The sequence below is a fragment of the Pristis pectinata genome, chromosome 1 (genome assembly GCF_009764475.1).
Source record: "Pristis pectinata isolate sPriPec2 chromosome 1, sPriPec2.1.pri, whole genome shotgun sequence".
Taxonomy (NCBI): Eukaryota; Metazoa; Chordata; class Chondrichthyes; order Rhinopristiformes; family Pristidae; genus Pristis; species Pristis pectinata.
The window spans coordinates 84,523,315-84,536,193 of record NC_067405.1 but is presented as its reverse complement, the minus strand read 5'-3'; the positions used below and the strand labels follow the sequence as shown (position 1 = coordinate 84,536,193).

General features: G+C 46.2%; 1 protein-coding gene across 9 annotated transcripts in view; it reads left to right on the top strand.

The window, feature by feature from the left end:
- The window catches only part of dpf3 (double PHD fingers 3), a 158,160-nt gene that overhangs the window by 49,789 nt on the left and 95,492 nt on the right, over positions 1 to 12,879 (top strand). For all 9 annotated transcript variants that reach the window (XR_007956762.1, XR_007956763.1, XM_052021273.1 and 6 more), the window contains one exon: positions 464 to 571. Coding sequence is in view for 7 of the 9 variants with exons in the window: in XM_052021273.1 (XP_051877233.1) it covers positions 464 to 571 (108 nt within the window). In the remaining 2 variants the exon portion in view is untranslated. The remainder of the gene's footprint in view (positions 1 to 463; positions 572 to 12,879) is intronic.

The following is a 12,879-nucleotide window of genomic DNA, read 5'->3' as shown; positions in this document are numbered from 1 at the left end:
TTGGAAGAGGTATTTCTCCTTCAGTGGCATAGTGGTGCATCCAGTAGAACTGCTGCCTCACAGCTCCAGAGACCCAGGTTCTATCCTGATCTCTGGTGCTGTCTGTGTGGAGTTTGCACGTTCTCCCTCTGACTGCATGGGTTTTATCCGGCTGCTCCGCTTTCCTACCACATCCCAAATATAAGCGGATTGGTGGGCTAATTGGCTGCTGTAAATTATCCCTAGTGTAGAAGACTCTGTGGGCCCAAAGGCCTGTATCTCTCTGACTCTGAACTGCCGGATGTATTTTGTGAAACTAGGTTTGCAAGTTTGTGTCACTCTTATGTATCAGGTGTGTCTTTTCTAGCTGGACAGCTCAGTACAAAATCTCCCAGCCTCAAAGAAAAGTCTGCATTATACTGAATGAGTTTGTAATGGATTGCCTACAAGGCGCTCTACTCTAATTGGGGACTGTATCTTGTAGGCTTGGCTCCTGGTCAGCTGTACACTTATCCTGCTCGCTGCTGGCGTAAGAAGAGGCGTCTACATCCCCCTGAAGACCCCAGGCTGAGACTGTGTGAAATAAAACTCGGTGAGTGTTTTTTAATATAGACGTGTGGTTCTGGTAGCTTAAAGTAATTAGAGGTTTCCTTTACACACTTCAAAAATGAGCTATGAAGTGTTTCAAAATGTAACTTGTACTTTTAGGAATGGATTGCTCAGTTAACTTTGGCAGAGGAGGAAAGGGTAGGGAGGGCTGGTAAATTTGCATTAAATCAGTGGTTTGGTTGTAACTTCTTCACCCTGATATTAGATCTTGAGAAATCGCAGTTGGACCCATTCCATCCCATTCAATAATGGCAGAGCAGACTTGGGGTCAAAATCATAGAACAGTACAGCACAATACAGGCCCTTTGGCCCACAATGTTGTGCCGACCTTTAAACCTCGCCTAATACTATCTAATCCCTTCCTCCCACATATCCCTCTATTTTAAATTCCTCCATATGCTTATCTAGCAATCTTTTGAATTTGACCAATGTACCTGCCTCCACCACCACCCCAGGCAGCGCATTCCACGCCCCAACCACTCTCTGGGTAAAAAAAACCTCCCTCTGAAATCTCCCTTGAACTTCCCACCCATTACTTTAAAGCCTGTTGTATTGAGCATTGGTGCCCTGGGAAAAAGGTGCTGTCTACCCTATCTATTCCTCTTAATATCTTGTACACCTCTATCATGTCTCCTCTCATCCTCCTCCTCTCCAAAGAATAAAGCCCTAGCTCCCTTAGTCTCTCCTCATAATGCATACTCTCTAAACCAGGCAGCATCCTGGTAAATCTCCTCTGCACCCTTTCCAAAGCTTTCACATCCTTCCTATAATGAGGCAGAAAGAACTGGACACAGTACTCTAAGTGTGGCCTAACCAGAGTTTTGTAGAGCTGCATCATTACCTTGTGGCTCTTAAACTCGATCCCACGACTTATGAATGTTAACATCCCATAAGCTTTCTTAACTACCCTATCCACCTGTGAGGTAACTTTCAGTGATCCATGGATATGAACCCCCAGATCCCGCTGCTCCTCCACACTACCAAGAATCCTGCCATTAACTTTGTACTCTGCCTTGGAGTTTGTCCTTCCAAAGTGTACCACCTCTCACTTCTCCGGATTGAACTCAATCTGCCACTTCTCAGCCCAGCTCTGCATCTTATCAATGTTCCTTTGCAATCTTTGACGATCCTCCACAGTATCCACAACAGCATCAACCTTTGTGTCATCTGCAAACTTGCCAACCCACCCTCTACCCACTCATCCAAGTCATTAATAAAAATCACAAAAAGCAGAGGTCCCAGAACTGATCCTTGTAGGACACCACTAGTCATAGCCCTCCAATATAAATGCACTCCCTCCACCACAACCCTTTGCTTTCTAAAGGCAAGCCAATTCTGAATCCACATGGCCAAGCCTCCCTGGATCCCATGCCCTCTGACCTTCTGAAGAAGCCTACCATGTGGAACCTTATCAAATGCCTTACTAAAATCCATATAGACCACATCTACTGCACTACCCTCATCAATCTGCCTGGTTACCTCCTCAAAGAACACTATCAGGCTTGTGAGACATGATCTGCGCTTCACAAAGCCATGCTGGCTGTCCCTGATCAGATCATGATTCTCTAAATGCCCATAGATCCTATCTCTAAGAATCCTTTCCAACAACTTACCCACCACAGATGTAAGGCTCACTGGTCTATAATTCCCTGGACTACCCCTACTACCTTTTTTGAATAAGGGGACAACATTTGCCACCCTCCAATCCTCTGTTATCATTCCTATGGACAATGAGGACTCAAAGATCCTAGCCAACGGTTCAGCAGTTTCCTCCCTTACCTTGTGGAGCAGCCTGGGGAATATTCTGTCAGGCCCTGGGGACTTATCTGTCTTAATATTTTCTAACAGCTCCAACACATCCTCTCTTGATATCAACATGCTCTAGAACATTTACCTTACCAACACTGTCCTCAGCGTCATCAAGGCCCCTCTCCTTGGTGAATACTGAAGGGAAGTATTCATTGAGGACCTCACCCACTTCCACAGCTTCCAGGCACATCTTCCCACCTTTGTCTCTAATCGGTCCTACCTTTACTCTCGTCACCCTTCTGCTCTTCACATAAGTGAAAAATGCCTTGGGGCTTTCCTTAACCCGACTTGCCAAGGCCTTTTCATGTCCCCTTCTTGCTCTCCTCAGCCCCTTAAGTTCCTTCCTTGCTACCCTATATTCCTCAAGAGACCTATCTGATCCTTGCTGCCTACACCTTATGTATGCTGCCTTCTTCCTCCTAACTAGATGTTCCACCTCTCTTGTCAACCATGGTTCCTTCACCATGCCATTCTTTCTCTGCCTCACCAGGACAAATTTATCCCTAACATCCTGCAAGAGATCCCTGAACAATGACCACATCTCCATAGTACTTCTACATCTCCTTCAAAAATGTCATCCCAATTTACACTCGCAAGTTCTAGCCTTATAGCCTCATAATTTGCCCTTCCCCAATTAAATATTTTCCTGTCCTCTTTGCTCCTATCCTTGTCCATGACAATGCTAAAGGTTAGGGAACGGTGGTCACTGTCCCCCAAATGCTCACCCACCGATAGATCTGTCACCTGACCCGGTTCATTACCTAATACTAGATCTAATATGGCATTCCCTCTAGTTGGCCTGTCAACATACTGTGATGGGAATCCGTCCTGGACACATTTAACAAACTCTGCCCCGTCTAAGCCTTTGGCACTAAGCAGGTGCCAATCAGTATTTGGGAAGTTGAAGTCTCCCATGATAACAACCCTGTTATTTTTGCACCTTTCCAAAATCTGCCTCCCAATCTGCTCTTCCGTATCCTTGCTGCTACGGCAGGGGGCCTATAGAATACTCCCAGTAGAGTAACTGTTCCTAACTTCCTCCCATACTGACTCTAGAGAGGATCCTTCTATATTATCCACCCTTTCTGCAACTGTAATAGTGTCCCTGACCAGTAATGCCACCCCTCCTCCTCTTCCCTCTCCTACCCCACCCCCCACCCCCCAATCCCTCTTAAAACACTGAAATCTGGGAATATTCAGTATCCATTCCTGCCTTGGTGACAGCTAAGTCTCTGCGAGAGCCACAATATCATAGTTCCATGTATTTATCCAAGCTCTCAGTTCATCACCTTTATTCCTGATACCTCTTGCATTTAAGTAAATACACTTTAGCCCATCCAACTTACTACTTTTATACCCTATACTCTGCTTCTCCTTCCTCAAAGCCTATGTTAGATCCGACTTTACTCCATGCACTTCTTCCACTGACCTATCCCTCCGGTTCCTGTCCCCCTTGTAAATAGTTTAAACCTTCCTGAACCACACTAGCAAACCCGCCTGCAAGGATATTGGTCCCCCTTGAGTTCAGGTGTAACCCATCCACTCTGTACAGGTCCCACCTTTCCCAGAAGAGATCCCAATGATCCAAAAATCTAAAACCTTGCTCACTGCACCAACTTCTCAGCCACGCATTCATCTGCCATCTCCTCCTATTCTTACCTTCACTATCATGTGGCACTGTTAGCAATCCTGAGATTGCTACCCCTGAGGTCCTGTTCTTCAGCCTTCTGCCTAGCTCCCTAAACTCACTTTTCAGGACCTCATCCCCCTTCCTACCTATGTCATTGGTACCAACATGTACCACAACTCCTGGCTGCTTTCCCTCCCGCTCAAGAATGCTGTGGACCCAATCAGAGACATCCTGGACCCTGGCACCTGGGAGACAACATACCATCCGGGATTCTCGCTCATGTCCACAGAACCTCCTGTCTGTTCCTCTGACTATCGAGTCCCTTATTATTATTGCCCTCCTCTTCTCCTCCCTTCCCTTCTGAGCAGCAGGACCTGTCCCAGTGCCAGAGACCTGGCTGCTGCCGCTTGATCCCTGTAGGTTATCCCCCTCAACGGATGCCGTTGAGGGGGATGACCTACAGGGATACCTGTTACTGAGGGGAACAGCCTGTGGGGTCCTCTGCACTGTCTGCCTGTTCCCTTTCTCTTTCTCTCCCCTGACAGTCACCCATCTGTCAGTCTCCTGGACCTTAGAAGTACCTTTTCTAAGGGGGGGTGACTGCCTCCCAATGCACAGCATCTACATAACTCTCTCCCTCCCTGATGCTTCACAGTGTTTGAAGCTGTGACTCCAGCTCATCAATTCTGAGCCGAAGTTCCTCCAGCCTGTTACTGCAGATGTGGTCACCGTGCACCACAGCAGGGTCCACTAGCACCCACATCATGCAGCTGCAGCACATCACCTTGCCCTCCATCTGACTATTTTTTTCTTACCTAGCTGTAGTCTACTTAAAAGTTATAACAATAACAGTAAACCTTCCCTTACCAGCTACTCACCAGTGTTGTTGCAAATGGCCTCCACCTCTTGATGCTGAAGCCCGTTGTGGCAAAGCCACTCACTCTGACTCTGTCCACTCTGACAATGGCTGCTCCAAAATCAATATCTCTAGTATTAGATATAAAAATGCATTTAAGGTGAGGGGGTAAATTCAAAAGAGATGTGCGGGACAAGTTATTTTTACACGAAGTGCTGGGTGCCTGGAATGTGCTGCCAGGGGTGGTGGTGGAGGCAAATACAGTAGAGGTGTTTAAGAGGCTCTTAGATAGGAACATGAATATGCAGAGAATGGAGGGATATGGAGTTGTGTAGGCTGAAAGGACTAGCTTAGCAGGCTTTTAATTACTAGTTTAATTAGTTCGGCACAACATTGTGAGCTGAAGGGCCTGTGCTGTACTATTCTATGTTAACAAGACTGAAGGTCTTCTACCTCAACACCATGTTCATGCTATATCCCCTTTGATTCCTCTTAATGTGCAGATATCCATCAATCCCTTTTCTGAACTCCATGACTGAGCCTTCGGGGAGGAGAATTCCAAAGATTCACCACTCTGAGTGAAGAAATTTCTCCCAGTTCAGTCCTAAAAGGCCTCCCCCTCCCACCCCACCCCCCCCCCCCCCCCACCCCCTGCTTTATTTCCAATACTTTGTCAGGTCTTTTAAAATTGCACTGTTTTTTCCTGATCAGAGCTCTTAGCTGTCTGCAGGATGTAATGGGCATGCAATACTTGTTGGTGTGTCCAAAGTGTACCACTGATTCCTGGGGGCAGAGTAGCTTGCTTATTGCTTCACATAAGGTGGCCCTTTAGCCTATTAGATTGTGCTGGCTGCCAACACAGCAATCCCATTGGTGCCATTCCTCCCTCTCATTTCCCTGCAGGCCTACTGCTAATTCTTTCTCGTACATGCCCAGTTAACTGCCCTCTGAGGCTTAAGAGGAGATGCATTTGTTCCAAATCATGGATGGCTACTGATGGATTGAATAGAGAGGAAAAACTGTTGCCCCTGGGTTGGGAAGTTGGAGTTGGGGGAAAGGGTTTGTGACCAACAAGGGTTAGGTAAAAAGATTCACTGGCAAGGTGGGAGATGTGATGGTCTGGGACACTATGATACAACATCACTGTTCAAATACCAGACAGGGAAAAACTTGTATGGCTGTAGGGGCCTTGTGTGAAAGAGCTGGCATAGGACAGTCATCAAGTGCTGCTGAAAGATCATCAGCTTGGTGAAAGATGCCTTTTGGTCTATCTGAAACTTGTTGGTCTTTCTGCAGAGCAAGATGCCCATAAGGGAATGCTGCCGACTAGCACATTCCAGGCTACAGGAGTACGTGCTGAGAGATGCACTGAAGCTCGGTGCAGCCAATACAAAGGCTCTGTGGGGAAGGAGCACAGTCCAGGCTCCTTCCACTACCGCACATGAAAGGGGTGAGTCAGGTGAGGAAGCCCCTCAAGCACTGAAATAGTGTATCACCCCAGGGGGCCACATGAGTGGCAAGGTGCTATGGTTTTAATATAGAACAATTACAGCACAATTCAGGCCCTTCGGCCCACAAAGCTGTGCTGACCATGTCCCTACCCTAGAAATTACTAGGCTTACCCATAGCCCTCTATTTTACTCAGCTTCATGTACCTATCTAACAGTCTCTTGGAAGACCCTATCGTATCAGCCTCCACCACTGTTTCCGGCAGCCCATTCCACGCACTCACCACTCTCTGAGTAAAAAAAAACTTACCCCTGACATCTCCTCTATATCTACTCCCCAGCACCTTAAACCTATGTCCTCTTGTGGCCACCAATTCAGCCCTGGGGAAAAGCCTCGGACTATCTACCCGATCAATTCCTCTCATCATCTTATACATCTCAATCAGGTCCCCCCTCATCCTCCGTCGCTCCAAGGAGGAAAGGCTGAGTTCCCTCAACCTACTTTCATAAGGCATGCTCCACATTCCAGGCAACATCCTTGTAAATCTCCTCTGCACCCTCTCTATGGCTTCCACATCTTTCCTGTAGTGAGGCGATCAGAACTAAGCACAATACTCCAAGTGGGGTCTGACCAGGGACCTATATAGCTGCAACAATACCTCACGGCTCCTATATTCAATTCCCCGATTGATGAAGGACAATACATCATATGCCTTCTTAACCATAGAGTGAACCTGTGCAGCCGCTTTGAGCGTCCTCTGGACTCGGACCCCAAGATCCCTCTGATTCTCCACACTGCCGAGAGTCCTACCATTAATACTATATTCCGCCAACATATTTGACCTACCAAAATGAACCACTTCACACTTATCTGGGTTGAACTGCATCTGCCACTTCTTAGCCCAACTCTGCATCCTATCTATGTCCCTCTGTAACCTCTGACAGCCCTCCAAACTATCCACAATACCCCCAACCTTCGTGTCATCTGCAAACTTACTAACCCACCCCTCCACTTCCTCATCCAGGTTGTTTATAAAAATCACAAATAGTAAGGGTCCCAGTACAGAACCCTGAGGTACACCACTGGTCACCGACCTCCACTCAGAATACAATCCCTCAACAACCACTCTTTGCCTTCTGTGGGCCAGCCAGTTCTGGATCCACACTGCAATGCCCCCTTGGATCCCATGTCTCCTCACCTTCTCCATAAGCCTCACATGGGGTACCTTATCAAACGCCTTGCTAAAATCCATATACACTACATCTACTGCTCTCCCTTCATCGATGTGCTTAGTCACATCCTCAAAAAATTCAATCAGGCTCGTAAGGCAGGACCTGCCCTTGACAAAGCCATGCTGACTATTCCTAATCATATTATACCTCTCCAAATGTTCATAAATCCTGCCTCTCAGGATCTTCTCCATCATCTTACCAACCACTGAAGTAAGACTCACTGGTCTATAATTTCCTGGGCTATCCCTACTCCCCTCCTTGAATAAGGGAACAACATCCGCAACCCTCCAATCTTCCAGAACCTCTCCCGTCTCCATGGACAACACAAAGATCATCGTCAGAGGCTCCGCAATCTCCTCCCTTGCCTCCCACAGCAGCCTAGGGTACATCTCATCCAGTCCTGGCGACTTATCTAACTTGATGCTTTCCAAAGGTTTCAGCACCACCCCTTTTCTAATATCTACATGCTCAAGCTTTTCAGGCCACTGCAAGTCCCCGCTACAATCCCCCAGATCTTTTTCCGTGGTGAATACTGACGTAAAGTATTCATTAAATACCTCCGCTATTACTTCTGGATCCATGCATACTTTCCCACTGCTGCACTTGATAGGCCCTATCCTTTTGCATTTCATCCTCTTACTCTTCACATACTTGTAGAACGCCTTGGGGTTTTCCTTAATCCTGCCCGCCAAGGCCTTCTCATGTCCCCTTCTGGCTCTCCTAATCTCTTTCTTAAGTTCCTCCCTTTTAGCCTTGTACTCCTCCAGATCTCTAACATTACCTAGCTCTCTGTACCTTTTGTATGCTTTTCTTTTCCTTTTGACTAGATTTATTATAGCCTTCGTACACCACGGTTCCTGTATCCTGTCATGACTCCCCTGTCTCATTGGAACATGTCTGTGCAGAGCTCCACACAAATATCCCCTGAATATTTGCCACATTTCTTCCGAACTTTTCCCAGAGAACATCTGTTCACAATTTAATCTTCCAATTTCCTGCCTGAGAGCCTCATAATTCCCTTTACTTCAAGTAAACACCTTTCTAGCCTGTCTGTTCCTATCCCTCTTGAGTGCTAATGTAAAGGAGATAATGATTATAATTCTATCACCAAAGTGTTCACTGACTGAGAGATCTGATACCTGACCAGGTTCATTACCCAATATCAATCAAGCACAGCCTCTCCTCTTGTAGGCCTATCTACATATTGTGTCAAGAATCCTTCCTGAATACACCTAACAAACTCCACCCCATCTAAACCCCTCATTGTCTGGAGATGCCAATTGATGTTTGGGAAATTAAAATCCCCCATCACAACAACTCTGTTATTCTCACACCTTTCTAGGATCTGCTTCCCTATCTGCTCCACAATAACCCTGTCACTATTGGACGGCCTATATAAAAAAAATACCCAGCACCGTTATCAACCACTTCCTGTTCCTAACCTCCACCCACAGAGACTCTGTAGACAATCCCTCCACAACATCCACCTTTTCTGCAGCCGTGACACTATCTCTGATCAACAGTGCCACTCCCCCACCCCCGTCCTTCCTGAAACATCTAAAACCCAGCACTTGAATCAACCATTCCAGTCCCAGAGCCATCCAAGTCTCTGTAATAGCCACCACATCATAGCTCCAAGTATCGATCCAAGCTCTAAGCTCATCCGCCTTGTTCACAACACTCCTTGCGTTAAAATAGACACATTATCAAGCCTGTCTGAACACGTCCCTTCTCTATCACTTGCCTATGGTACTTACTCCTAGCTTCCTCTATTTGAGAGCCAAACACCTCTTCCCCAGTCTCTCCAGTACAGATCCCAACCCCCAACTATTCTAGTTTAAACTCTCCCCAGTAAAATAAATTAACACTACTGAATGTATTGATATGACACTAGGAATGTAAAATGTTTTGCCCTGTTTATTCTTTTGTATATATTTTTATTATGAAGTTTATTTTTGAAATAATAAGAGCTGGGATAGGGACCACTGTGATTGCAGGGCCTTGGATATCAGCAATCATAGTGACTAGCATTTCTTTTGTATCTTTAAACATGGATCACCTTCTGGCATCCCTCAGAACACTGACTTTTCTTGTGTAACTTAGAGCTATTAACTATAGTTCTATTTTAGGGCAGTTAGGCGCTTTCGTCTGCCATGATTTTTGAATTGAGATGTACATTTAAATATCCCCAAGCAAGATCCAATCATGGCAGATTTATGCAATGTTTTACAAAGCTAGAACTTAATTCCTGACTGGGCCCAAAGGAAATATGGGTATATGAAGCCTACCTTGAAGCATAATGCTGTGTTCATTGGTGGCCCTTGTTTTGAGGGATTTTGGATGATTCTGTCTCCCGCCTTTCTCCACGTTGTGGACTTCTCATCAGACCTGCGTCATTGGAATCTGCCAGTCTAAAGCTTGAACCCAGAAACGGGAGGAGGGAAGTTCTGGGAGCAGTTGGACAGCTGCTGTGGAGAGAGGAACCAAGACCCAGGGATAGCCTTTTGGAGATGGGTGGGACAGTGGAGTTAGAGCACAGAAACAGGCCCTTCGGCCCAACTCATCCATGCTGACCAAGTTGCCCATCTCAGCTAGTCCCATTTGCCCATGTTTGGCCTATATCCCTCTAAACCTTTCCTATCCATGTACCTGTCGAAATGTCTTTTAAATATTGTTATTGTACCTGCCTCAAGTACTTCCATTGGCAGATTGTTCCATATACACGCCACCCTCTGTGTGGAAAAGGTTGCCCCTCAGCTCCCTTTTAAATTTTTCCCCTCTCACCTTTAAACCTATGCCCTGTAGTTTTTGGTTATTTTTCCATAGGAAAAAGACCTGTACATACTTTAAAACTTTATTTATACAGCACGGTAACAGGTCCTTCCAGCCCAAGGAGCCCGCACCACTCCATTACACCCATGTTAACCTACTAACCTGTACGTCATTGGAATGTGGGAGGAAACCAGAGCACCCGGAGGAAACCCATGCAGTCATGGGGAGAACGTACCAACTTCTTACAGACAGCGACAGGAATTGAACCCCGATTGCTGGCATTGTAATAGCGTTATGCTAACTGCTACACTACCATGCCGTGCAAAGTTTTAAAGGTCTTAAAAGTTTTAAGTTTTTTTTTGAGGTTTTACTCTGGTTTGGTGGGAGGGGCAAGTTTTCCCATACATCATGAAGTTTTCAAACTGATTCCTGGGATTTGACGATGGAGTTTTTGCCTCTTAGTGCATAGATCCCCAGGAGAGGCGTTGCCATTGCAAGGGCCAGGATGTCATTGAGAGGGTCACTGAGGGCGGGGGAGAGGATGCTGGAGATGTGGCGGACGTGTTGCAAGGAGTGGAGTGAAATTTTGTGTGAGGGTGAGTGTTGGAGTTTCAGGTGCTTTGGGATTTGCAGAAGGTAGTGGAGTAGTCAGGAGATGTAGTCGGCAGGAGAGGCTTGTCGAGCCTCAGCGAAACACTCCCACTGGACCAGAATGATAGATTTGGTCCTTTATGCCTCCTACCTGTCAGGTTCTAGTAAATTAGAAACGCATGGCTTTCCTCCCTCTGACTGTTGGCCGCCACTGCTGCCCCATTCCCTGCACTCCACCTACCCCCTCTTTCCCACCTACTGCTCTTCCCCACCACCCTCCTGCCCCACACTAAACTCAGAATAGTCTGGGATCAAGACAGGCTAGAATCCCAATTCAGATTTTGAGCTGTTGCCCTCCCATTCGTGCCTCTGAAAGCGATGGGGTGAGGCACTTCCATCAGAAAGGGGAACTAGATTGTACTGAGATACTTGGAGCCCAGAATTCTTGGTGTGCTGATTGCCTGTGGTAAAAATGTGCACTCTGTTTCTGCTGGAACGTTTTCCAAAGTGCTACATTTTGAATTTTTTTTTTATTTCAACAATAAACACTATTCTTCATAATATATACAGGAGCTACAATACAATCAGCACGTCTTCCTATACATTCCTTGTTATCAAGATGATACATTCTGTTTACAATGGCCTCTTTGAACAATAGACCTATCCAATATTGGGGCTGCTACAGTTTTGAATTGAGATAAACCTACACAAATTGCAGTCAAAGCTTTTAAAATCTTCCAGTTCATTGCTTGATAAAACCATGAGGACTGACGTGTCGAGGAATCCTGGCTTCCTGGTTGGTGCTGCAGTACTAGAGCAGGTATTCCCCAGATCTCCCTTCACCCTGAAGCCACTGGCTGCCTATCCCTGGACTATGTCCTTCTGCTGGGAGTGGGGCTGTACTTGGGAACATTTGTGATGTCCACACTCAGCAATACATTCCAAAACAAAAAGGATTGTTAAGTTGGAAATATTTCTTTATATTTAAACAAACTAAAAAATGCACACCCACATACTAAAACATCAATTTAAATCATTAAGCTAGCCTAAACAGTTTAAGAAAAAAACTAACTTCCCACCTTTGTCCAGTAGCTCATGTTCACTGGAATGGGTGCTGGTCATGCACCAGGTAAAACTTAGATTTAATTAGTGAATGAATAATGAAAGTGAATCACAGAACAAAGGTTTGCAACTTGGTTGCTTTAATGGAAATTTTGTGCTAATATGATGCCTTCTGTGCTCCATGGACCTTGTGTCCATAGAGGTAGCCAGGGGCAGCAGGGTGTAAGGTTCCACTACCAGCTTGGACTGTTGTCAGCACTGGAAGCTGGGACCACTGGGATGCCTGGGCAAGTCCTGGCATTAGTGCCTGCCGTCGGGTACAAGGTCTTCCCTAGTTTATCTCAATCCTTCGCTTGACCGTCCTCACGTACATGGCACGAGAAGTTTACAAGTTGATATGTAGCAAGCCCAGCAAGAGTTGGGGGTTGTCACTGGACAAGAGGAAAGGGCACTTTTGTAGGCAGTGGTCATGCTTCTAGAAGAGGACGAATTTAGACCAGACTGGTTATGGGGTGGCACAGCTGGTAGAGCCACTGCATCACAGCCCCAGAGACCCTAGTTCAGTCCTGACCTTGGGTGCTGTCTGTGTGGGGTTTGCACATTCTCCCTGTGATTGATTGCCTGGGTTTCCCCCGGATGTTCTGGTTTCCCCTCGCAACCCAAAGATGCGCTGGTTGTTAGTGTGTAGGTGAGTGGTAGAATCTGGCAGGAAGTTGATGGGAATGTGGGGAGAATAAAATGAGATTAGTGTAGATGGTGGTTGATTGTCAGCACGGACTAGGTGGGCTGAAGGGCCTGTTCTGTGCTGTATTACTCTCATTAAATGAAAGTTCTAAATTCAGGTGAAACCCATTTTTCCAGCTTGAGATGTGGTGTAGCAAAATTGAACA